At 55.6% G+C, this 25,783-nt stretch overlaps 7 protein-coding genes across 7 annotated transcripts; 4 read left to right on the top strand and 3 right to left on the bottom strand.

Moving 5' to 3' along the window:
• Positions 1-3,086: 3,086 nt before the first annotated feature.
• G647_10231 (uncharacterized protein) lies at positions 3,087-4,106 on the top strand (the record flags this gene model as incomplete). The annotated part of the gene is made up of 1 exon (XM_008726223.1): positions 3,087-4,106. One exon carries the CDS (start codon positions 3,087-3,089, stop codon positions 4,104-4,106), a length of 1,020 nt encoding a protein of 339 aa, XP_008724445.1.
• A 291-nt stretch (positions 4,107-4,397) lies between these two features.
• On the bottom strand, positions 4,398-5,180 carry G647_10230 (pyrimidine 5'-nucleotidase; the record flags this gene model as incomplete). The annotated part of the gene is made up of 1 exon (XM_008726222.1): positions 4,398-5,180. One exon carries the CDS (start codon positions 5,178-5,180, stop codon positions 4,398-4,400), a length of 783 nt encoding a protein of 260 aa, XP_008724444.1.
• A 1,422-nt stretch (positions 5,181-6,602) lies between these two features.
• Positions 6,603-9,056, top strand: G647_10229 (uncharacterized protein; the record flags this gene model as incomplete). The annotated part of the gene is made up of 1 exon (XM_008726221.1): positions 6,603-9,056. The coding sequence occupies one exon, from the start codon at positions 6,603-6,605 to the stop codon at positions 9,054-9,056; it is 2,454 nt and encodes an 817-aa protein (XP_008724443.1).
• A 1,106-nt stretch (positions 9,057-10,162) lies between these two features.
• On the top strand, positions 10,163-11,649 carry G647_10228 (uncharacterized protein; the record flags this gene model as incomplete). The annotated part of the gene is made up of 2 exons (XM_008726220.1): positions 10,163-10,280; positions 10,328-11,649. The coding sequence occupies 2 exons, from the start codon at positions 10,163-10,165 to the stop codon at positions 11,647-11,649; spliced, it is 1,440 nt and encodes a 479-aa protein (XP_008724442.1).
• Positions 11,650-12,965: 1,316 nt separating this feature from the next.
• G647_10227 (uncharacterized protein) lies at positions 12,966-13,916 on the bottom strand (the record flags this gene model as incomplete). Its single annotated transcript, XM_008726219.1, has 2 exons — positions 12,966-13,540; positions 13,751-13,916. The coding sequence occupies 2 exons, from the start codon at positions 13,914-13,916 to the stop codon at positions 12,966-12,968; spliced, it is 741 nt and encodes a 246-aa protein (XP_008724441.1).
• Positions 13,917-15,662: 1,746 nt separating this feature from the next.
• On the top strand, positions 15,663-16,607 carry G647_10226 (uncharacterized protein; the record flags this gene model as incomplete). The annotated part of the gene is made up of 1 exon (XM_008726218.1): positions 15,663-16,607. The coding sequence occupies one exon, from the start codon at positions 15,663-15,665 to the stop codon at positions 16,605-16,607; it is 945 nt and encodes a 314-aa protein (XP_008724440.1).
• A 2,367-nt stretch (positions 16,608-18,974) lies between these two features.
• On the bottom strand, positions 18,975-24,335 carry G647_10225 (uncharacterized protein; the record flags this gene model as incomplete). The annotated part of the gene is made up of 2 exons (XM_008726217.1): positions 18,975-20,382; positions 20,431-24,335. 2 exons carry the CDS (start codon positions 24,333-24,335, stop codon positions 18,975-18,977), a joined length of 5,313 nt encoding a protein of 1,770 aa, XP_008724439.1.
• Positions 24,336-25,783: the final 1,448 nt, after the last annotated feature.

The raw sequence follows: 25,783 nt of genomic DNA, 5'->3' as shown, positions 1-25,783 counted from the left end.
TCCTCGAGATTTGGGGCTGGCGAATGTGAACTGGAGTCAAGAGCTTCGGTTACCAGGAGGGGATGAACTCAATGTCGCTACGGCGACATACGTGGTGTCCTTTTGACGCATGTCACAACTGCTTGGCTGTGGCAAGGCCTTCCAGAACCGGACCGGCGTCACGACCACTCGTCCAATCGAACAATGCATGTTCTTGGTCCTGCATGTAACTTCGTACTCCATACGAGGGACGTACCCCGTAGAAGTTCTCGAACTTCGCATCGTGTCGCCAAAAACTCAGACTCCAGGTGACTTTGAAGCTTGGAAGAAGACCTCCTCGGCTCGGAGTTCCAGCGTTCGACCTGGTTGAAACGTGACAGCGGCTCAGTTGGCTGGCTGGCCACGTCCATGACTCGTGGTGGTGACATGAGCTCCTTTATCACCAGGGCCGACCAAAGGAGTCTTGCTGTAGGACCGAGCCCTGAGTCCCCAAGGATGCTACAGTGTACACTCATACCTACCATGCAGGTAGTGGTTATACATAGCTGCTCGGGTGGTCAGGAAGTCTGGGGACGATACGGAGGGCGGTGGGTGCGGTGAGATCATTGAAGTGGCAGTGGGTGGCTGGGAGGGAGGGAGGGGGGGTGGTGCTCGAGTCTGTCCGTGGGCTGCGACACCATCGACGCATGTTTCGGACTCTGACTCACTCGTCTCATTCATTTACGGCCTCGCACGGTCGTCTTGGAAACTACGGTAACTCGAGAAACACGCTCATAGAAGTGGACGAATACGGAGGACGGGCGTACTGCTTCACAGAATTTCTCCTACATCTCCGTCCCTTGTCAAACGATGCTTCAGGTGTTTGCCTTTGCTGCAGGGGCAGTCAGCTGATGGCAGATGTCCAGCCCTACGCCGACTCCCACAAGGTTCGACGAGCCATCGGATGACACCCGTCATGATTGCTGCTGCGAACAGCCAGAACCAGAGAGGTTTCACAAAGTTATTACCCGTTCCCGTATGCGCCTCGCGTGCGTGATTAGGGGGTGCCATTCATCCGAACGACTTCTCGAGTACCTACTAGATTCTGATCATGTGCAGTCAAGTCCCTTACGATGCCAGCTGAACGATTGATTGCTACTGTGTCGATCACAAAAATCATCAAACTGTAAGCAGCAAGATGTAATTAGGTATTGTACCTCGTGATGAGGGAGGAGACGCGGATGGAACCGCAGGATCTGCAAACTGGACTTGCCAGCGCCCGGAGCGGCGCGTTAGGCACCGCATCAGGCTCCCCAGGCTCCCCAGGGCCAATCTTAGGGCCAATGGTAGCGCCGCTGCACCCGGAACTAAGCCCGTCAAGCGCTGCCCGGGCTGCCCCCAGCTTTCCACGCGGCTCCTAAACTTCAGTTCCCTGCAAGGTACGCGAACGTCGTTCAGCGCAGTCAGCTTATTCAAAGTTTGATGACGGCAATCTGAAGTCTCTCTCGATTGTTTAGTGTTTTTCGATCCAAGATTCGAACCACGGTTTGTCAACCGCTGACACGTCTCCCCGACGCCGACTCCCAGCATGGTAGTTCTAGACTCGAGGTTGCACAAGCCTGCGTTTTAGAATGGCGACGGTCGACCGAAATCAGCCAGCCCATGCCAGAAATTGCCCACTATTTGAAGCCACCGGGTGACTGGCCGCTCAGCATCGTTCAAATTGTCCCCACCGGTCGTCCAGCCAGGGCATGACGCCTTGCCATGACATGCCCCGAAGTATGAGTTGTTTGTCATTGTTCGGGCCGCCGCCTGGCCTTCGATACGGGTCATACTCGTAGCAAACAAGAGTCGCAACGATGCGGTACAGAAAAGGTTTCCCGAGAAGCAGGGTGCAACCTCGCGGCGCCAAACAAAGACATGCACAGGTCTGCATGTCGGATGGGCCGATCATACCTCATACGTATGCCGTACACAAGTACCCAGTACGTGCGCCGCAAGATGTCGCCAAGGACGCAGAGAGGGTCTTCTCCCCATCCTCAACCAGCCACGCCAGCGCCAATCACTCTGCGCCAATCCTCCACAGATCGAACTGCGCCTATCACGCTACTATCGTTACCTTATGGACCCGAGGTGCCCTCTCCTCGGGTCTCATGATCCAGCCAATTGCCAAGTACGGCCGAGAGAAGAGATGGTCATGAACAGCTGAAGAATCGTTGCTATGTGCCGGCGTTTTCCAGACCACGGCTCTTGACGTACAATCGGACACGGTCGACAATTGCCAACACGGCCGTTCCTCTCCCCTGCTTCATTTGATTGCCAGCGCCCGAAAGCCAATATTGCGGATGCAGACAGTACCCAGCCGAGGCTGCACAGCTGTCAATACCTCGTGGAGTCCTGGACTGGACCGCCTGGCGAAGAATGACAAACTCTTGGGTATCCTTCTGGTGTGAACCTTCGCTTCGCTGTCGCCTGAGGCTCGCGTACGACTCCTTTTTCGGTGTCGACCCTTGCGACGTACCTGAAGCTAAACCGCAAGAGGAGGACAGCGGGTTCCATCACGGTGTCAACTGACCACTCACTAATTACTGTGCACGCAAGCTCTCCAGCCCTGCCCCTACTGGAGATGCTTGTCCTTTTGCAACCATCCGTTACCTCGTACGGTGCACAGGAAGTTTGCTTGACATTTGCAAACCCGGCTGAAGTGGTGCCACCCACCCACCCACCACCTGATCAGACTCAGCCTGACATGGCGTTCCTTAGCCTCTTCTGCGCATTCTTTGGCGTCTGTCAGAGCTACCCTGCTCGCTACACTCTGGCTCTTACCGCAATCTAGCCGTCCCAAGTTTTCCCAAACGACCAGTTCCAAAGATCCACGTTCCCGGTTCCTGCATGGACAAGGGTATGGTATCCATTTCTGGCCATGACATGAGCGATGAAAGGCCACAGGATACATAAACAGAGAGGGGCCCTCTTCCACGGGACAGGGCTTCCCATCAGAACAGCGAGCATTCTTCTCTACCACGTTTCTCAACAGCTTTTCTGCAACGCCAAACCTTGTCAAATACTTCCTGACCTTGGCACGGGCAAACATTCCGAGGATATTCTTCTGATACGAATACGACAAAATGCAGGCGGTTCCCATCATCAGAGAGCCCGTCCCAGGCAAAAGCACCTCAACACCGCTCTCTCGGCCCAAGTCACCCAGCCAGACGAGATACTCGCATCTTCTGTATCTGTCCGAGGCTGAACGGCAGCTTTACGCCTCTCGAATGGAAAAGGCTTCAGAATCTTCACTTCGGTCGTCAAACTCGGTCCGTTCAAACCGCTCTGCTGCTTCCTCTGTCAGCTCGGTCTCCACGGGACACACATCCAAGCTCAGCATGCGGTCGCCACGCTATGTCGATGACCATTATCCTCTCATCACCACCATCCACCCAGAGTCGGTGCCGGCCTCGGTACCCAAAAACCATCCCGCGCTCTGGTGTGCTCGTCAAATGGCCCAGATTCACAACACCATCACCCGTGCCTTGAACGCCTCGTGGAACCATGCTGTATCGGTACAACCCGACACGCAAGAAGCCAGCGATTTCCTTCTGTTCAATCAGCAACTCTTCAAGACTCTGGACCACCATCACCATGTCGAGGATGACTATATGTTCCCAGCGCTGGAGAAGCTCCTAGGCCAACCTGGCGCCATGGAAGCCAACACCAAGGGCCACGAGTCGTTTGCCGACGGGCTGGCCGTCTTCCAAAAGTACGTGTTCGTCACCAAGCCCGCAGAGTTCAATGGCGTCACGTTTCGGCACATCATCGAGTCGTTCGCCCCTGATCTCATCCAACATCTTCATGACGAAATCCCCACGCTGGTCAGCCTCCATGTTCTCGACCCGAAGGAAGTCATGAAGGTGTGGAAGCACGCCGAGCACCTGGCGACCAAGGACAACAGCCTGTACACCGACGCCCCGTGGACGCTCGGTTGCCAGGACAAGTCATTCCTGATCGACGGTCAGAAATGCGACTTCCCGGACGTTCCGTGGGTTGCCGAGGCGATGATCAGAAACTGGCACGGGAAGAAGCATGCTGGAGCTTGGAGCTTTTGTCCCAGTGACCTTTCCGGCAAGCGGCGCTTGATGCCCATTGCGTAAATGGAAATGTTGCGCATGTTTGCTGTACGGGAATGACTTGACGAAGACGATAGATTATGCCTTGCGAGGAGGACGGGACCAACCTCTCTTTTGTACATGTCCAGCGTTCAAGCACCATTAGTTTAGCGGGTCTCTCGGGAGAAGGGAAACAGGAAAAATGCCTGGGATGGGAATCGGGATTTCGCAAATCCAAGCGAGTCGGCAGCTCGCCACCTTATCTATCATGCATCATGTATCACATATTATATCATATCATCTATAACCTCTATCCTTCCTTCAACGAACCATCTCTTATGTGTCGGTCTTCAGCAGCTCCGGAAACAGATCCAAGAGCTGTGAGAGATGGCTGATCTGGTACTTGCTCGCCTTCTCGGCCGGCTCCGGCACGCCCTTTTCGACGAGATGCACCGTGTTGGTCCAGCCGCGCGCGTAAGCGGCGCGACAGTTGAGAAACGAGTCGTCGACAAAATAGACGGCGGGCGTGTGGACAGACACGCCGGCCTCGCGCTCGGCCTTGGCAAACATCTCGGGCAACGGCTTGGGCACCAGCGGCACGCGCGCATAGTCGCAGTAGGTGATGCCCTCGAACAGGTCGTCGATACCCAGCAGGCGCACGACGCGGCGGCCGTGCGTGACGTGGGCGTTGGTAAACAGCCACAGCTTGACTTTTGCCGGGTCGAACCGCTGCAGCAGCGCGCGCGTTTCCGGGTGCGGCTCGAGCAGCTCGTCCAGCGGCAGCGCGTCGTCGACCTCGCGGTTAAAGTCCAGCGGGTCGATCTTGTGGAAGCGCGCCAGGCCCTCGATCGCCAGCCCGTAGTCCTGGTAGTACTTTTGGTGCAGGTGCGTGGCTTCCTCGGCCGTCACGTCCAGGTGCGTCGTGAAGTACTGGTTGATCAGCCGCGCCATGTGGTCGTGCACTTTGCGCGACTTGGCGTACAGGCAGTTGTCGATGTCGAAGAAGAAGACGGCCCGCGTGTCGTGGTGCCCGGTCACGTCAGCGTCGTTGTCGGTGTCGGCGCCGGCTGGAGGTTCGGCTGAGGGTCGGGCTGAGGGGTGGATGTGTATGGAACCCATGGTCTAAAAGTCGTGGAGGTGGTGGTGTCTATAATAAAGGTGGCGATGGGGAGAATGACGGTGAGTCGAGGTCTATGGTGGTAGGAAATCTATAACGGCAAGCTGGAGAAAGAAAGTCAATTAACGTGTCGTGTCATATCATGGTGGTCGCAGTGTAAGTCAAAGGGAAAAATCAAATCAAGTCAAAATCAACTCCGATAATCATTATGACTCTTTTCTTCGTATGGAAGACGACATCGGTGGCGAAGCCGAATTGACGGGCGGACTGGGACTCTACCGCGCGTCATGCAATTTTGTCAGCCGTACTGATACTCCATCATTGCCGCGACCAACAATACAGCACACACGGAGGTCTACTTCGAGTCCTACGAGGTACCTATGCTGTCTACGCCGTTTGAACGACTCGGAGCGTGGAGACTGACTCAGGTTGACACCAAACTTCGACGGCTGCAGATGTTGGATTTCCGTATTGCGCTTTTGAGCAGCCGATCCCCTTCCTGGACTGCAATCCCTTTACCTACCATTCGATCTACTTCAAAATGCGCTCGATTGAGACCAAGCCAAATATCGGTGTTGTAGAGCTAGTCCTCGACACAGCAGAAGACGCCTCCATTTCTCAGATACACGGCGCCCAAGCGTGCGTCATCCCAAAAGGACGTCTGGACAGCCCCTCAGAGACTTGCCATGGTCTTGAAGACTACAGTACATGTAACTGAGGTCGACATTCGGGGCCGTCTTCCTAGGCATGACGAGGACCATATACATCTTCAAGAACTCATCTGGGCGATCAGATGGGATAGAAATCATCCAGGGGAGGGCCCTACGGTTGAACATCATGTATCGCTGAACTATCGCTCGATGATGGATTCTTTACCAAGCTCATATAGTACCTCGCGTCGAAACGAAGAACGAGGCCGCTTCGGAATAGGGAGCTGCATGCAGATCGATGATTTCTCAACTGCGTGGCCGCTGTGCGCCCCGATCTTGGTGCTCTCACCAGCCCTGGTTACTCCCGAGTTACCTAGGTGCCGCCTACAAGTAGGTACCTACTGTGCACACTGGAGACGTCACTATGCTACACTTCCTCATCAAATAGCCCGCCGTAGTGGAAGTTTCCGTGTCGCTCGATCTCCCACGTGACCGCCGACAAAATTGCCAAGAATGGCTGGTGCTGCAGCTGCTGGTGAAAGTCGCGAAACTGGAATCCGAATCCAACTCTCCTTTCCTTCACTCATCAGCTTAAGGTCACCCGGCAAAGGTGGCAGGTTCCCTCCAGCAAGGGACGATTCCTCTACTCTTGCTTCTTGCTAGCATTCCTACCGCATCCTTCCCTTCCTCCAAATCTTGGTCCTTACCATGTCTTCAACTAGGTAAAACCCAGTTCTCCCCGGCCTTGCGCACCTCAGACGCGCATCCCTAGACATGTCAGCTTCCGCTGTCGCCCTACCCAACGGCATCTTGCCACCACCCGCGCAGTCCATCAATGAGGCTCTCGAATACGAGAAGATCTTGAGGATTCGCGACGAGGTATTTTCCGGGACTCATCCTAGATTGACGGTGCCGGCGCATGCCATCCGCGTGCCTAGTTCGCAGAACTCCTCGGCCCTTTCGCAGAATCAGTTGCATGTACCTTCTCCCTCCCCTGCCACTCCGTCGCCAAATCGTCTTGAGGCTGGTGCGCAGTCCAACAAGCGTGAAGATGAGCTCACACAACCCCACAACAAGCCAAACGGGGTGCCCGCTCCACCTGGCGGTCAACCCACCCCTAGTGTTTCTGAGTTTGATCCTGTGCTCTTGACGAAGTCAGATGATCTGATTCGAGCCGAGACGTTGCTTAAGAGACAACGCCTCGAAAAGGCCCTGAGAGATCAATTTGAGCAAAAGAGGGCCGATGCTCGCAAGAAACCTGCGCCCGCAGAAGCAAAACCCGACTTCGACCTGCCGGCCATCTTCGCCAGAGTGACCGGCACGGCCAAATCCCCTTCTGCCAAGGACGAAGAGGAAGCCACGGACTCGGTCAACGAGGACGAGTTTTACTCTAGTAGAGCGCCTGACTCGACTCCTGAAGGGCCACCTAGCGATTCTCCAGATGAAGCTGATGAGGAGCAGGCGGACGAGTCTTCCGGGCTACGTGCCGTGAGCGCCGTCATGGGCGCACCGCTCTACCCTGATGCCGATGACCTCATCTCCGCCCCTGTCACATTGCCTGCACCTGCTGCCGCGGAACCCACGAAGCCTCTGCCGCCCCTTGATACAACTGGGATGGACGTCGACGACGAGGAAGAGGAGGGGGAGTACTCACCCCCCGAGGCTGCCATACAGGTCCCCTCGCCCAAGGCTCCTCAAGCTGAAGACATACGAGACAGTAGAGATCCACGCAGTCGACCTTTGCGCAGATATTCGGAAGTGGAAGACATGGGGCCCAGGCCACCCTCGCCGTCTGAGGCCCGTATGCGGATTGTAAGGAACCACATCACCTCCCCCGTTGCTCCCCGTCCGTCTCGTGTGTCGCCTCTGGCTGTAACTAAGGACTCCCCACTCTCACAGAACGCACGTTCCGGCCGCAAACAATGGATTGGAAGACCAGGATCTCCACCCAGTCCTGATGACAACCAGACACTACCCGCCAGGAAGAGGAGGAAGCTTGAAGGGCGCAATCAGAAGAGACAGGCCCGCAGAAACGGCAGGATGTCTCCAGACGTCAAAGAAGAGGATATCTCGCCGCCACCATTCCACGACGTCCAGCCACTTGGTACTGCCAGGCTTCATCCGGGTGGTGTAGATCGGCCCATCGTCCTTGATGATGAATCTGCGCAAGAAGTGCGGTATGCTGTTCCCCCTCATAAACGGTATGTGGAATCTCCCGCTCGGCCGCTTCCACGCCAAGTTGAACGCTTGATGCCCTCCAGTGAGCCCCGTCCATTGTCCAGGTCCAGCATGAGACCCGGCAGAGACGATCAAGATCTGCGCCGCGTGGCGAGTATGCACACTCTGCGAGCTGAGCCACCTCGAGATTACGTCGATCCCTACTACGATACTCCAACGCGAACTCGTGCTGCATCTTACGCCCGAACGGGGAGTCCTGCAATCACCGAATCAGGCCGGCCCCTACGCGAGTTACCAGTTGAGTACGACCATCCACGTCCACCGGTGTATCGTGATGTCTACGATGAGCGCGATGGCACTTATCACCGCTACGTTGCCGAGCCTCTCCCACCGCCGGTTGAGCGAATAATCGTCGACCAGTACGGCAGGAGATTCCGCGAAATTGTCCACGAGCGCCAGTCGGTTGCACCTCGAGAAGTGCCAATCCGCAGAGAAGTGGAGCCCGTCTACGAACAATATTCTCGGCAAGGCCGAGCAGGGTCGGTGTTTGTCGATTCCCCTCAGGAACGAGCCTACGGTGCAGACATGCCTCCGCCGCCTGTCTCGTATCGTCGTGTCGCAGATCCACCACGGGCGTCTGCAATTGCGTCGCCAGTCACAAGAGAATACCTTGAGCCGGCACCGCCAATGCGAAGCGCTAGCGTGCAAATGATGGAACGCCCAATTCGTCCGACGATGTACCCGGATGAACGGGCCGAATTTCGCGAGCCTGTTCGTGCAGGCAGTGTCCGGCCGCCGCCTGCAACACGATACGAAGAGGGTCCCCCGATGGAAATGATACCACGGGGTCTCAGTGTTCGTCCAGTGGGTCGCGAAGGGAGTGTCTTCATGGACGACAGGCGACCTCTCGCACCAGAGTATGCGCCCATGTCAGACCCAAGATATCGGCCGATGGAACCCGAGAGACGATACATTGATGTCGATGGACGAGAAATTACTCAGCCGGATGGGGCAATGGATAGCAGGCTGAGAGTCATGGACAGGTACTGACTGAGCTTGGGGTTAATTTCCAGTCTTTGCCTTGCAAGTGGGAATTGCCGCGGATGTCTGAGCTGCTGGTCGAGAGGAAGCCACGTGTGTGTACTTCGTATGTGTACAAAATTGCAGATTAGGGACGAGAAGGTGGTGTCGTCGGTAATAACCAATTCGCCCATTATTAGCGGACGGCCAATGTGAAAATGGGTATTGAGCAATCACTTTCTGAAACAAGGCGTCATCGGGCTCGAGGCCATCCACGGGTTCTGTGCGGCTGTTTCATCGCACCGAGAGCTGTCGGACAAGAACAGCCTGTTTCTGCGGCCATCCACCTTGTGCACTACTGCGTCCTGCTCGCACTAATTGCTCGGGAGCCTCGTGTGTAGAAGCAGGCGGGACGGTGCGATTGGTGGAGGCGCAGGCAGCTAGCCGCCCGCCTCATCTTCCTTCACACAACATCGCCGGCGAATGACAAGGCGCACACTCTCCCATCAACACACCGTCCACTATCCCATGGCGTAGGCGCTTGCTGAGTTCTGAAGCCTCTCGGATAATTGCTGACCTGGCATGGCCGTCTCTGCTGGCAGGCTCTCGTCCAACCATCCGCGTCGCCATGCAAGAAGCTCACGGTCATCTCGGCCCAGGGCACCCTTTGGCGTGTCCAGCTGCCATTGAACAAGCGCCCTGGACCGAATGTGATTGATCGAATCTACCAGGACTCCGCTGCAACGTCTGGATCGACGCCACGAGGAGAGCATGAGTCGGCCCAAGGAGAAAGCTCTGCGGGAACAGCAGTTCTCGAGGATCGTCTGCTCCACACAGCGAGGCAGCTTGAAAGGTACCATTCAGACATCCCCCGTCCCTCCTACCGGAGCTCGACTTCCTTGCTCAAGGAAGCGTGATATTGCGGTCGGTTGCAGCTGCGGGTTTGCGAGCACCACGCCTTCCTGTCCTTGCATATTCCCATTGTACTTGTAATTGCTATCTGCCCTGCCTAATGTTTGCGCCCTTTCGCCGTTGATGCTGGCATCACCAATACCGCTCTGCTACTGTTGCCATCTTCGTGGTGGAAGAGACCTCTTCGGACGCTGTGTATCGAGGGTTGATCCCTTGCCCGCAACATGAAGTCGAAGGTCGCGCCAGAGGACTCACTGGAGCCCGCATGCCATCTCGAATTCTTTCACTGCTTCTCGCCGGGGACGGACAAACAGCAAATGCAGGATGAAGCAATGCCAGCAGGTTCGTAACTCGCACGGTCAGGATTGACAAGTCTGATTCCCCTCCAGGTGTTGAGCGGGAAATGCGCGTTATGTACCAGCAACCTCATTTGGTGCCGCCAATGAAGCTCACTGTCTTCGACGAGTTGCCTCCCACTCCCACGCCGCCTCTGCCGTCTCAGCTTTCGCAATGGGTCTCGCAGGGCAAGGCCTCGCTCAGATCCAGTCTGTCGATCCGGAGACATGCCTCGAAGCCATCTATTTCAGCTCCGCAACCACCTCTGCCTCCTTCGCAGCAGCTACCCCTGCGGCGGGCCGGCCAGGATTATCGTCCGCTCGAGCTCAGCATCTACATGCCCAGCAATCGACTATCCGACCTACCGGCTTTTGATCGACTGAGTTTCACAGAGGGTGGGGAGATCAAACTGCCCCCTCGAGCACTCGTGCGCACAAAGTCGGAAGAATTCGTCCCGCACAAGATCTCGATGATGCCGGCGGCGGTCAAGCCTGCTTCGATGATTGAGCAGCGACGTGCGTCGCTTGTGCGCCCTGACACATCGTCCACGGTCATCGCCATATCAAGACCACCTTCAGAGTACGACGCGCTGCACTCTCATCCGGTTTCGTGGGCTTCGCTTCCCGGATTGCCTCCCCAGATCCACTTCCCCGGCGTTCGATCGGAAGCCTCTGTGGCCGTGCTTACTCCCATGCAAGAAGAGTTCAGCCCTGGGCCGACCTCGGTCGCTATTGGTGACACCGTATTGGACTTCCCCAGTGTCGTCGACGTAGCGGCAGAACATCAGGGCGAAGTGCCTCCCGAGGCTCCAGCGCCCCCACCGTCGGTGCCTGCCGCGCCTTCCAGGAATTTCTCCAAGCCGGCGGACATGAACTCGCCGTCCGGCTACTTCCACCCCAACTACCAGACACAGCGAAGAATCTCACAATGGCTTGCTCATCGCACTTCCTCGTCGATCAGCACCACGAAGTCCTCGTCGACCTCTTCGTCCTTTGCCGAGCACCGTCGGAAACGATCGCAATTCTACCAGCTGTCGGCCACTGCCGCACCACCGCCGAAGCCGTTGCCGCTTTGGCCACGTCAACACCAAAGGACAATGACCGAATCCACCATCGCTAGTACCGTGGATACGGACATCCTGTCCCAAGGCGACCAGAGCCAGACGGATGCAACAAGCGTGACTACATACTCGGAGAATCTGCAGAGCCGATCGGGAACGGTGCGAAGTGTGGCCAAGAGCGGACTGAGACCGATCGTCAGCGGTGTGCCCGATATGCCACCCTGCTACGCGGATATCGTCAACGGCAATTACGACATTCTGATCAAGGAGATTGGTGGCCCCCTGCGAAGTCCTGGCGTTGGTGTCGCTTTCTAAGGCGAGGACGAGCACGGGCCCCTTTGGCGGCAGCTATGGCATGTGATTTCCATTTGTTATATTGATTACCCCACAAAATCCACGCGACGTCTCTGCGTGCTGTGGAAAGGACTGCATCTTCAATTCGACCCAAGCGACATTTTCCCAGGCTATGGAATAGCCGCTGCATTTTGGCACCAAAAGTTGGAGGCATACACTCATTTGGTTTTCCTTCTTTGGCTCAGGCTTTGGACCTTTGAGCCTCGGCTTTTCTTCAAGATACCCTGACCTGTTTTGCTTCAGTTCATCTTGGGCCCGGATTTGGGATAGAGAATAGACTTGGTGAGCTTGACAGCGCTGGCGGGCAGAGGTGTCTGGCTTGCCGAACCTGCAACCAGGCGCCCACGACGGTTGACCCAGTTGGACATACACTCTTTAGATTGAATACCACCGCTATTAATTTTAGTCTGGCTCCATCGTGCACGACGGAGTTGTCTTGAGAGTCTCTTTGAACTAATTTGCATGTCCACAATTCCGAAGACGAGGCATACCTCGTCTTATAACACAGCACGTGTGAAATGCATGGTCACGTGGTAATGGGCAGGGTGGAGTGGTATCTTGTATACTAGTTCGCGTGACTACGAGGAGAGGCTTGCCTTGGAGGTTACGAAGATAATGAGCTGGGGTGAGACTTCATGGCCAGCGGGTATGCCCCTCTCACACTCAACTACACTACTTTTCAGACGAACGGTGCGATGTCTGCAGCGGAGCGGTGTGTATTGTCTAATTATCCTGTCTATGAACTATCAAAGGAAAAAGGAAAAGGAAAAGGAGAAGGAAAAGGAAAAGGAGAAGGAAAAGGAAAAGGAAAAAAGCGCAGCCTTGCGCCAAGTGGCTCCACCAATCAGAGCGATGTGTACAGGGAGATGGCAGCCTTGTTCACGGACACAGAGGGACGTAAAGGGCTGCGAAGAGGGGGTCTTGACGGCCTGGGCGAATTGACGGCGACAAACGAGGACCCCGCGGGGAAGCGCCAAGACCAGGCTTTGACCCATATAGCTGCAAATCGCCAACTGTGTACGACTTAAATTCATCAATCAATCCATTGAAACGGCAGCCTTGCCAAACCACCAACCACTTCATCAGCGCCCCATTACAATAAGAAATCGATTTGTCCGTACATGTATGAGAATACCTACGTACCTACCTAGGTATGTAAGTAGACTTCCGAACCAAGTGGATACACACAGTACAGTTCCGCGATGAGTCGTGTGACTTCAAGGGTACGAGTAGTCGAAGGACCCTATCACCGACAAGGCTGGCACGGACTCTCTGTACTATTCGTGCTTGTGATGGCGGTGGTCTGCTTCTTCCTCACCGTGGTATCCTTTCTCTCCATGGCGGTAGTACTCTTCTTCTTCACCACTGTGATATCCTTTCTCTCCTTGGCGGTGGTGTCCTTCTCCCTCATTGCGGTACCCTTCTCCCTCACCGTTGTACTCTTCTCCCTCGTCGTGGTACCCTTCTCCCTCACCGTGGTATCGATCCCATTCTCCCTCGTCGTAATTCCCTTCTTCGTCCCCCTCACCATGATAGCCTCCCTCTTCCCATCCGCCATTGACGCCATCGTCTTCCCCGTCATATGGGCAGTGCTCCTCTGCTTCGTCTGCCTCCGAGTCCGAGTCGGAATCATCTTCCGATTCCTCGTCCATCAACTCGACCTTGTACGGACGGTACTCGGACTCGTCCTCGTCGGGATCTGGGATGTATTTCCCCTTGTGCGCATGCTTGAAGAACTTGTAACGCGAGTGTGCTTCTTCATCGTCCGGGTTGAGTTGGCGGTGTTGTTTGCCGAATCGCTTCAGCGTGCGAAGGATGCGCCGGAGCCCGTTCTGCTGCTCCTCTTCCGCCACTATAGCAGGGTGTTCTCATTAGCACGTCAAACTTTGTTTGGTTGATATTCCTGGTTGGGTAAGCAGCCTGTCGCGGGTATAGCGCATCAACCTTCGCTTGGCTGATATTTCTGGCTGGGGTAGGAGTATAGCGCGAGCATATATTCCCGAACAAGCAGGCATCGTGTCAAACGAGAAGGGAACTGTCTTGAGACGTCTTGATGACTTACTGGCAAGGTCGTAAAACATGCGCTCGTACTCGTCAAGATAATAGTCAATCTGCGCCAGGATGTCGTCGGAGGAGAGGCTCTCATCGCCATGACCGGCGGCGTGCTCGTGGTTGTCGTGATTGTCGTAGCTGTACATCTCCCCGCTGTACATCTCCCCGTGGTCCATGTCGGGCGCGTGCATCTTTCTTCGGCGAAGCGTCAATGCTTACTGCCTTTGAACACCGGTAAGCTCAAGTACAAGGGCGTCTTTTCTGTCGGTGTCAGTGCCGTGAGTGTCGACAACACTCCGAGAGAGCAATCCACTGATCATATTATACGGCGGTACGCGGACGTGTGGCTATGAGACGATGGTTCTAAAGATGGGCGATGACCTCGGAACGATTGATTGTTCGATGTATCCAGAAATAATTCGGGCTCCTGTCAGGATGCGACCGGGCATGTGGATGGTTACATGGTGTCGCCAAACGGCCCGAGGCCGGCTGCGCTCAGCTGGAAACGTCTCCTCCCAAAAGCGAAGAAATCCTGACTTGGGTTGGATGCCGACGTTTCCAGAAGCTGACAGCCACGGACTCCATACGAGTACTACAGCGTACCCGTGAAATCGCCAAATGAAAATTAGCGCTAAACCAATGCCAGCAAGAAGCAGCGACCGTCGCTTTTACGCTTCAAAGAGTTGCTAACCTGGTTACTCGTATACCATGTTCCAGGCGATTGAGAGGATCTCCTGTGCACTGTTGTACCCCAGTATTGGCTGCATAGAGCGGCGGGGGACCACAAAGCGTGTTTCATTAGGAGAATACAAGGGTACTGGGTACAATGTAGTACTTCGGGGCCGTCGTGAAAAGTCGACATCCCGATGGAGCACTTGCTCGCGTGACTCGTGGTCGACCGCGGGGCAACAAATGGCCAAGTGGCTCAGGCGTCCCGCGCCAAGAGCCCGGGACGGCAACGTGCGTGTGGGTGGCTGGCGTGCCGCTACAGTCATGAGCCCGCCTGCGCGGGGCCCCGCGGACTCCTTGAATGGCAACGGCAGCAGTACTGGGTACTCGTACTATGGTACGGAGGGCGAGGTATAGGCCCGTAGATCCTCCGCGCTTTGGTGGAGAAAGTCGCGCAATCTCGGAGCCCGCTGATGCCCAGCAGTGCCAGCCGGGGGGTGCTAGCATGACTTGGGCCCCCTCGCGAGCAAAATCACATGGCTTGTGGCAAGTTTCCCTCTCTGGCACATAGACAGTACCCAGGAGTGCTTCGCGCGCCTTTCCTGTTGGTGCTGGATCTTATAGTAACCAAGCTGCATTGTCATAGTCTTCGTCGAGGAGTATAGTCGGAGACTAGGCTACCTACATGTCTTTCTTCTCCAATATGATAATGTTAATGTGAACTGCATTAAAATGACCTCCAAATACCCTTGAACTCGGGTTGGATAGCCGGAGAATTCCGTCCCTGTCTGGTTGCTGCCATATTGCTCAGCCTTAGCCTCGCCACTATCCGCGCACCCACTCACATGGCAAGGGCCTAGCAAGAGTCTCGGCCAGATCAGGAGTATCACCCAGGATCGCCAATGTAGGCAATAGGAAATCGATCTTTGGGTTAAGTACTTCCTCCGCTTTGTATCGCTGACGCTACGGAGATACCACCTTCCCGACCAGGACAGGACTTCGGTCATGGAATATACTCTGTAAGACCTACAACTCACCACATCGACAGGGCTGACCGCCACTGCCTCATTATACAGTCATCCTTAGCCTGGGTATTGTCTTGTGGGTTAAATATAACATCTGTGGGGAGGGGGGGGGGCTGACTGGGATATCTATAAAGGAGGATGAAGAATGTTTGTCGACAGTGTACAGTGTCCACAGTACAGTATAGCATGGTATCGTGAAGGGGGATCGATTTTGTCACATACAACATCATGGCTCATGCCGGTCCCTCCTCGAGCGGCCCTGCACCAGACCCCTCCCCAATCGGCCCTCCACCTCTACGTGACGATGAAGAGCAGCACACCTATCCACCGCGAACTCGTGATGAGCGCCCACATCGGCCCAGGTCTCCCGAGCCAGAACCCGATCCCTACGAGATCCTTGACGAGCCGTTGCCAGAAATGGAGCACTTCGTCCCAGACTCGACCTTGAAAGTCCCGCCGAGTCGGCCGGCGTTGCCCTTTCCGCCGTTGGGCGATGAAAATTTGATCTCGCCGCCACCTCACCGGACTCTTCAATTTGGCTTGACGCCGTACGATCACGACCGGGAAGACCGACGCACCTTGCTGCAAGAGAGAGAAGCCAATGACCGGCAAGCGAGACTGGGGACCAAACAGGACAATCGGCAGATTTTCCAGGAGAGAGCCAGCGACCAACGGAACGACCGGAACATCCATGCCGCCGATCGACGAACCAGGGCCGAAATTGCCGCCGCCGACGCACGAACCCGGGCCGAGATCGAGGCTGCCGACAGACGGAACCAGGCAAATCTCGATGCCGCCGACAGGTTAAACTGGAGGGATAACGCGGTCAGGCTGGGCGTCGCCGGAATCGCCGCGACGGCGGGTCTGGGCGTCGCAGGCTTCGCTTATGGGGCCAACGGACTGAGAGCCGACGGCGCGAGAGATGCTGCAATGATCGCCGCAGATGGCGCCAGGGATGCTGCCAGAATCGCCGCAGGCGAAGCCATTGAATCAGGTGCCCGGAACCATCCACGAGATTTCCGTGCTCCGGCGGGGGTCGAACTACATCACAACCCACGGCAGGTCGCGCCTGGAATTAAGCCCGTGCCCGTGCTTCCGCCGCCCAACCGGCTCAGGGCTGGAGCTGGTTCCCGACGGTCAAGTCGAAAGGGAACTTTAGATGATCTCGACTGAACAGGGGACGCTAAGACATGACGTGCGGTGGGAGGGGGTACAGGAGTGGACGGGAGAGGCCGGGAGAGGCCGGGAAAGGCCGGGAAGGGAGTTGTCTGGGTGTTCTGCAACAGGGCTGGTTGTTTTCCAACACCTGGGGGAAGTACCTCGTACAGGAGCGACTGCGACGTCCACTAGAACTCGTCAAGACTACTGTAATGTGAGCGAAGTCGTTTTAAGGTTCTTCCCGCCATCTCACCCTGGAGATTCCGAGTTCGGCGCTCTCCCCTCTCCCTCTACCACCCCCGCCCCCCGGCATCCAGCCCGGCGGCCCCCGAATCCGCGGACAGTAGCGTCAGCCCTGGGTTTCAACGTCACATCCTCGAAGATTGCCAAGTCGCCAGACGTCGTGCCTAGCACCCTCCTACATAGGACGGAGTACTGTGATAGGAATATTTCGTAGCCTGCGGACGACACGCGATTGGCGGTACAAGTGCAGAACCGTCGGCGCCAAGGTCCAGTCCCTACGATCCGCTACGAGTAGCGCTGTCATAGTCCCTCAACTGTCGCGCCTTTTGTCTACTGCCTACAGAACACATTCGCCATTTCGCGGCCCACTTCCTTGATTTGGCCCATTGCCGTGTTTTGCTGCCATACATATCTCATCTGACGCCAACTGCTCGACCAAATAACGGTAAGAGACACCTTCTCGGCCACGCACACGCAGCTTGCAGCAGCCCCTTCGCAGAACCTGCTAACTAGCCTCGGGATTGGCAGCATCAGGTCCGTAGTATCTTGCCCCCGCCCCATATTGGCGGATCAGCTTGCGTCCGTCATGCCTCGTCTATACCAAGGAGACGACGTTGTGGCTTTTCATGGGGTCCAGTACTTGGATCGACCTTGTGAGCGCTCCCGGTCTGTGCAAGCTGCTGGGCGTGATTCACGTAGGGTCCACACGCTGAAGACGGGCTGGCTTTCCCCTGTGTCCAGTGAGAATCTGTCGTGTTGGGGTATAATGCTCGGTCAGCGGGCTGGTATTCGACACTAACTTGCTGAGGGCATCGCGGCCCGATCAAGGATGATAATTACAATAAGATCTCGGTATAAGAATCACGTGCTAGGCGGATGGCGCAGGGTACAGCATCTTCGTGGAAGTAGCCGGGACGTTGAGATTTACATGGCGTCTATGGTGAGGATGATCCTGACAGGGCAAACCAATGTCGAGTACTCCGTACTCCGTATTCTTAGTGCTATAGTTACCTACCAGGAGTACTTCGGTACTCCCTACCTCGGGACATTACGGGATCCTTACATGAATCAAGCAAGGTACCTAGGTAAATAACCCCTGTTTGTTTCCCGCGCCTTGTTGGTGCTTTGAACAACGCCCTCAGCTCTACTTGTCGGTAAATTTTTACTCACAAGACTCCGTACAGGCAGATTCAATGTGGCATTTGCACACCGTGCCCGCTCCTCGGCACATATCATGTGGGAATCATGTAATTGATGAGGTGCTTGTCACAGCTTGGTCACAGCCTGGTGAGAGTCCATGTGTCAGGCTCTTTCTTCCACATGTCAGGCTGGGGCTATGGTCCGTGACAGCCACATCACCTCGTTCTTTTCCATCTCTTTCTCGGGATGGCCCCTCGCTACCACGGTATCCCACCCAAATAAGTTCAGCTCGGTTGTCCTGGTGACGGGTGGTGGACGGTAGGGTTCAACTGCCATGCTTCTGGTGACCTCCTAGGAGCTCGACCAGTGGAAAGACTTTCTTCGATGCCAGTCGACCGAGACGAGAAGGAAGATCATGGCGAAATCTGTGCTTGACAGGCCTTTCCCGCCACGCGCAAGCTCCCGTGCTAATGACGGTCCGCGCAGGGTGCCCGACGAAACCAAGAATCCTGCTCTGGGAGGTCTGGGATTCCTCAAGCCCAGAGAGCGAACTGTCCGCTGCGGAAAAATGCCTCCGCCCATCCTCATCCTCATTTCAAGGGTTCCATTTCATTTCATTTCATTCTATCCTAACATCGAGGCCGATACCTGTACGAGTCTGCATCCCGCTTGGGCCTGGCCAATTAGCCAATCCCTCCTCATCGCTTCTATAACTGGCCATTGATCGAGGTAGATGTAGACGTAGATGTTGATGTAGATTAAATGTAGCTGTAGGTATCAAAACACAACCTCCTTTGCGTGGGAGGAGCTATCCCGAACAGCCCTCCTTTCCTTGACCAGCGAACTGACTGACCGAGTGACTCCTCAAATGTCCATTCATGTAATATCCAAATGCCGCCGCATGTCCCATCCAATTTTTGCTTTGATTCGTCGGCTCGTTATCCAAACAGCACTTTTTCTCGACATCCTATATCCTACAGACATGTTCCCGGCCCAGATCTACATGTTCGCCAACTCCCCGTCAATGGCCCTATCCAAGAATGTCCGCCTTTCGCCCGCAGGCACCTCGCACTGCAGTCTTTGCTCCACCAATGCTCTGACTTGCTTCTTGGTGACCTTGTCAAGGTCGACTTCCATCAAGACGGCGCGGATCGCAATGATGATGTCTTGATCACTCGGGCCAGCAGAAGGTACGGTCCGGAAGTCCATGACTGTCGAGGCCGGGCGGCTTGCAATGTTCAAAAGGGACGGCCGAGATGCGGAATGTGGGAGACCGCCTTGGTAAGGGCTGCGGCTGCGGTTGAGGTGGTCCTGGTAGGGCAAGGGTTGAGGCGATGGAGATTTGGCCAGGCGAGCTTGACTTCCCAAAGACAACATGGACATGTTCCGTCCGTGAAGACTGACTGGCTGATCTTTGAAGTTGGTCAGGCCGGTCATGGTGCTAGCGCGATTGTTCATGCCCATACCCATTCCCATGGGTGTGGCTGATCGTGGCGGGGCCATATATGGGCCTTGCTGCTGAGGAAACCCAGCCAAAATGGTGCTCGCAGGTTTCACAGACGAGTATGTCGAGTGCATGTCGTCCATCTCCATCATGGCGGGGTCATCAGTGTAGCCATACTCGAATCCTTTCTCGGGGTATGCACCCGGGTTGCCACGACGACCAGGAAGGTTGTTTGCAGCGGCGTAGTCGTCCCACCTTTGCAACGGAATCGAACGAGGATCGAATCCTTCATCTTGGATAGCCACAACCTTCTTGTCTCCTTTCTCGCCGATGACGATTCTCGTGTTACCCCAGGAGAAGTTGTCTTGGTTCCAGAACGAATAGACCGGCAAAACGAAGCTGTAGATCGGATATGCCAAGATGTAGATGATCATCCAGCCCACGTGCTGCCATTGTCGCTTGATAATGAATATGATGGCCTGGAGACCGTACACAGCCGCGATGATAACAAGGGAGATAAGAGGAAATTGGCCCGTATGGGAAGCGACTCTGTAGATGAGATAGCCGAGATAGGCGCATGTTGCAGGCAGGATCAACGTGCCGAACAAATCGATGAAGACGACGAATCTCATCGAGAAACAACAGAAACCGCACAGATCTTTCAAGAAGACCAACTCGGCAAGATTGTGGACGGTCGAGTTGATCCATCGTCTTCTCTGCGAGAGCAGGACAGACCACGACTCCGGGGCGGCAGTGAGGGCGTAAGCGTCGGGAATGAACTTGTATGACATTTGCGGGAAATGCTTCGTCATCAGTGTCGTCAGATATCGATCTTCGCCGAGCGAGAGGAGGTTCTTCTTGTGCAGCGTGTCGACCTCGCAGTCGGCATACTCGGTGATGACCTTGTCGGAGATGATCAGGGGTCGTCCCTTGTCGGCCGTTCTAAGCCGGTACATACAGAAACTGTGCAGGGGTCAGCAGGATTCCAACACGACCGGAGAAGCGACCTACCATCCGGGTAAACAGGTGACGCTGCCAAACAAGGACTCGAAAGCTTTGGCGAGATGATGCGAGATGTAGTATTCGTAGACCTGAATCATGGTCCACAAACTCCGCTCTTCATTCTCCAAGCTCGTCTCACCACATATACCTGCGATCTTCGCGTCGTTGGCACAGGCGGCCACCAGGCGATTGAGTGAATCCTCTTTGACCATAGTATCGGCATCCACCATCAGAAGGTACTCATACAACTCAGGATCCACGCCGATGATGTTGTTGATCTGGTGGAAGATCTCGAGCTCGAGAGGTGACATGGGGGACCGGTGATGGACACGGTTCAAAAACTGCATGAGCAAGATCTGCGAGTCTCGCTTACCACGATTGCCGGGCTTGGACTTGGTTTGCTCGGACTCTTTCCCGACCTTGATGATCACAATGTAAGGGACCACGTTGCCCTCGTACTCGTACAGTCCGGAGTAGACCTTGCCGTAATTCAGTTGCTCACTGCCGTTGCCGACAGACCGAAAGGGCAGAGCGGGAGGATCGATCTTAGGGTCAACGCCGAGGATGTCGAGCACGATCTTCGGGGTAGGCCGATCGTTGCCGCCTCCAACGATCATGCCGTCGCAGATGACGCAGATAAGCTTCCTCTTGTTGTCGTACTGAAGAGCAGTAAGAGAATCGAGCGATTTCCTAAGGTGGTCTTCACCTTCAGTGTACGCTGGAACCTGGCAGATGACGAACTTGTCCTGCGGAGCCGGTCGACGTTTGGAGCCCAGCTGGAGAGCTGCCAAAAATTTGATCAGAATGACAGCACACAGAATCAGGGTGAAGGCCAGAAGGAGATAGTTGTTGACTTGACACTTGGCGGAATCTCGGAAGTCGACCTTGCCCACGTAGAATGCATTGTTCATGCAGTTCAGACTGTTCTGGAACGCAGCACTGGTACCCCATAGACTGGTGATGTCGGAACCGGCATTGGTCTGCACCAGCTCGGTAACCTCGTCGGGCAGGAATTTGTAGGTTACAAAATTGTTCATGACGTCCAGGGTGTAGAAATAGTCAGTCAAATCGTAGATCTTCTTGTCGATGACCACCCACTGCCTTTGGTCGTTCTCGGCCTGACTTTTGATGCTCGCCTTGGTCACGACGAGATCTCCCTTGTAGTATTCCTTGATCTTGGGGAGGAAGTCGTCGCTGTACCAGTCCCAGGAATAGAGTTTGGATTGCTGATTAGGTTGATACCGATGCCCAGAGGTGTGGAGGGCGGTGGGAAACAGAACAGCACTCGTGTCGTTGTGTTGGAGGAGCACACTTTCGTCGACGTTCAGGCCCGGGCAGGCGCGGCTCAAGGGCGGTGGAAAGTAGGCGTCGAGATTCATACCAGCAAGAGGCAGCATGTTCTCCGCGGTGGTTTTGATGGAGGTGTCGCTGTGTTGGGTTTTGTAGAATTTCGTAAAGTCGTACACGCCGCCCCGAATACTGGCGTAGTAGTCATTCGTGCCGGTGTGGAAGCCAACTTCTTTGGCGTTCCAGGCCTTGTCGAAGTTCGGACACAACAACCGCCCAAACTCAATGATGTAGAAGATAATGACGCCGTTCAGCAAGAAAATGAGAAACACCAAGACCAACTTCTCGCGCCACGCCATGCGGACATCGGGTCGCTTCATCTGGCCAATATAGCGCAAGAAGACCGACGGGATCCAGAATGTCAGTGCCCACACAAGGGATACCCAGGCTTGTCTGCCCGCGGATGTCTTTGCGGACTGGACATTTCGAGGATCAGCCAGCTCAGGGTCCATTCCTCCAACGTAATGGCCGAGGTCCGCGTCCCAATATGAATCGTTCTTCTGCGTGTCACCTTTGGGACCGAGACCATAATCACCGCCGATGGTATGAGTCGTCCGAGCCATGGTTGGCGCGACCGACTTCGCGCGTTCTGTAGCGGCGGCACCCAGGAGGTTCTCACGGCTGTCTTGGACACTCATATTGTCGCCCATTGGTGGAAAGAAGCCGCTACCGTTATGAGGCGGGTTGGCCGAGTAGCCCGACGCGAAGGGGTTGAGTGGTTCAGCAAAGGGGTTGCTCTCGGGGTAGTCATGCTTGATGGTTTTCATATCGAGCATTGACTCAGCTTCCCACCACGCTGATTCACGCATCCATATGCGTTCCTTCCCGATGATCACTTCGCCATTCGTCCACCCTCGTTCTAGGAGGAACGTTTCGATCCCATCCTTGCCGTCCTTGCAGCCGAGCCGGGAGTATCTCGTCACGAACTCCTCCACGTCGAAATCGGCTGTGAAATCGAGTCGCCGGTTGCGATGGTTCGCCCATTCTGGGAGTCTCCATGCGCGTAATTGTCTCGACACCGGCCCAGCAGACCATGCAGAGGTTGCTGACGGCGAGGCAGCCAGGGTACTCGGGGAATCGTCGGTGGGGTGGATCGAGAGCTGAAACCATGCCCTGCTGCTAGCGAGAGTAGTAGTAAGGTCGAAGCGACCTCTCCGACCAAAGTTGAGGCCTTCGCCATCGACTGGGTAAAGCAAGGTGCGCAGGAAACCCCCAGCCTCGGCTTCGGCGCCAATCTTCTGCAGGATGCCCTCTCTTCGGTCTCGGTCGTGCTCTCTTTCCCGGCTAAGGGGCCCGCCTTTGATGCCCAAATCAGCTTCCACCTCTGCCACAGCTGTGTTGGTCTCGTTCAACACCGAATGGCCAGCGGAGATGACCTCGACGCCATCGTCCTTCATCTCGGCGTTGATGCCTTGGGTGTCATCAAAAACACTCCGCAGAGCTATAGCCTTCCCGAGTGCCTGGCCAGGCACTTCAATGATGGTCAGACTGACCTCATCACCAGCCTCGGTGCTGGAATCAGGGGTGAGAGCACCTGAGCGGAGTTCTGCAGCAATGGCATCATTTGCCTTGGACAGAACCCAGTCCACCAAAGCTTCGTACATGCTGGCGATCAGCACTTCGCGGTCGTCGGTGGTGCATTTTTTGGCGAGAACGTCGGGCTCGAGTCCAATTAGAGCGCCTATGTCCTGGCATGTATCTTCCAACACATCCGCGTCAACCAAGAGTCCAATTGTCTCTCCCAGCTTCAGCAACCCGGCAAGACAGGACAGTAGACCACGGAAATCTGCGCCCTTGATCCCAATCCTCTTCAAAGCTGTTCTAAAGTCCTCTGCAGCCGCGGCATCGTCGGCCGTTGGGAGGTAGCTGGGCGGATCGTAGGATCCGGATCTGTTCAACAACGTGTATTTGGACGGTGGTTGTAGGCCCAAAACCTCGCGCTCAGCCGGAGTGGATGCTGACGTTAAAAGGTAATAGAAGACGTCAAACGCGCGAAAGCCAGATTCGGAGGGGATCCTGAGCAGACCTTTCTCCACGTCAATGCCCGAGCCTGACAAGGCAAGGGTAAACCCGGTCACTGTCCCGCCGAGAGTGACCGTGTACTTGGCCGCGAGAGCAGAGTGCCTAAATGTTGTTGGGTTGGAAGGCGTTACACACGAGAGAAAGGGTCGGAGCGCCGTCAGAGCTGCGTACGCGACCTCTGGAGTGGGCAAGGGCACGACTTGTAAGAAGGCCTGAAACAGCGAGGGCGTCGAAGGGTGTAGCGAGCCTAGGATTATACAGCCATCCTCTGCTCTTCTCCTGGCATGTTCCCATGCTCTTGAGACGAGATCGGCATCAACCACGCCACCTACTCGGCCTTGGGCGTCTGGGTTGACTGCGGTCAGCCAGGTGTTGACGCTGACGCTCGTGCATGAATCCAGCTGGTAGGTCTGTCCTGACGCGTAGACGGTGTGAAGAGAGTTGAGCAGGGTCGTTGTCGAGACCTGCGTTGGCTGCTGAGCCGCGGATCGAGCAGCACCGACGTGGGAGGAATTGTTCGAGTACGTTGAGTAACGGTTGGCCATGTTGAGCCAAAGTCGGGCTCGGGCCCCTGTCGACCTTCCTGCTCGACAGGGCCTCTACCGAGCGCTGGGAAAGGATGGAATTGTGTCTGATATCCAACTGCTCTTCGTGGTCCTGCAACTTTCTTCTTGGCCTCTGCTCTCGGGGGGTTGAATGAAGGGGTTCGACAGGAGCCTCGTCGGGGGTATCGTCAATGCAGCATGCGGAACGTGCGATCAAAGGTCAGCAGAAAACGACGGGCTGATAAATATGAATCTCTTCAGCAGTTCAATTGCAACGTGTAAGCGAATGTGATACTGTTACTGAGCGAAGGTGTGTACAGAATGAATGGGTGATGGCAGAAGCGACACTGGCAATGGCTCAAGCAGACAGGAGTCCCAACGCTCCACCCGCGTGTTTTGGGCTGTGTATTGACCGTTACATTACAGGTTGATGACCGAACAATAAGCATCCCTGCAACGCTCGCAGCGATCCGCAGCCACGGGCGAGCCAGGTCAAGAATAGCAGCCAATCTCCAGCGCCACGTTGAGCGCTAGCACCCATTTTCGGGCAGTCGAGCCCCGGATCTCGAATAACATTAACCTTCTCTGGGCCCGAGATGCTCGGGTTGCTGCAGGGGAGTCCGGGAGGTTAAAAGGTCAAGAATCTGCTCCAAGCCAATCACCACGGTCACGCGAAGGTGCTCCAGGGCAACCGGTCGTGGAAAGCACCACGCGTGCAGGTCAAGCAATACGTAAAGACGACATGTACGGTGCACAACGGGTGCCGCGACTGACGAGTTCTTTCCGGGCCTTGACTCCCGTCACACCCAATACGAGTAAACACGGCATGACGAGAGATCCAACCAAAGACGGGAGCAAAATCATCGCGTCTTGTTTCAGTGGATGCCCACCTCTGCCCACATTTCCGTCTTCGCCTCAAACAAGCCCGGGGCCAGCCAAGTCACATGATCTGCACAAGTGTTGACAGTCCCCTCACTGTCCTTTCCCGCGGGCGTGCGACCTCCGGGCTCAGGCTTCACCGCTCGGCTGTTTGCTGCCCGCCGCTGCTCACCTGCAGGATGCATGATGTGTGCTGCATCACGAACACACTGTCTCACTTTGGGGCTTCGGCAGCCGTCATCGTCGGATCTTGCGCATCAGTCACGCTTTGCGGAACGGTGCCTACGTGCCTACGTAGGACGGAGACTGGTGCTACAACTGTCACGGCGGAAAATAGGAGAACAATAACGCTCAACAAAATTGGCATTGTCGTCTGACACATGGGAACTAGTGAAGGTCTCTTCTCGCAAATCTCATTCTCCAGTTTCCTCGATAGTAGCAAGGAGCCAGGCCATCCTTTTCGTGGAGTATTCGCTCTCAAGCAGGTGTGGCTCGTCGCGGACTGACCATGGCCGCGCAGCAAGTCCGGATGATGACTTGTATACATACGGAGTACGACTGGATGTGTG

This window comes from Cladophialophora carrionii (genome assembly GCF_000365165.1).
Source record: "Cladophialophora carrionii CBS 160.54 unplaced genomic scaffold supercont1.13, whole genome shotgun sequence".
In the NCBI taxonomy this organism is placed as follows: Eukaryota; Fungi; Ascomycota; class Eurotiomycetes; order Chaetothyriales; family Herpotrichiellaceae; genus Cladophialophora; species Cladophialophora carrionii.
The sequence above is the reverse complement of the archived record's forward strand: the minus strand, read 5'-3'. Positions and strand labels throughout refer to the sequence as shown.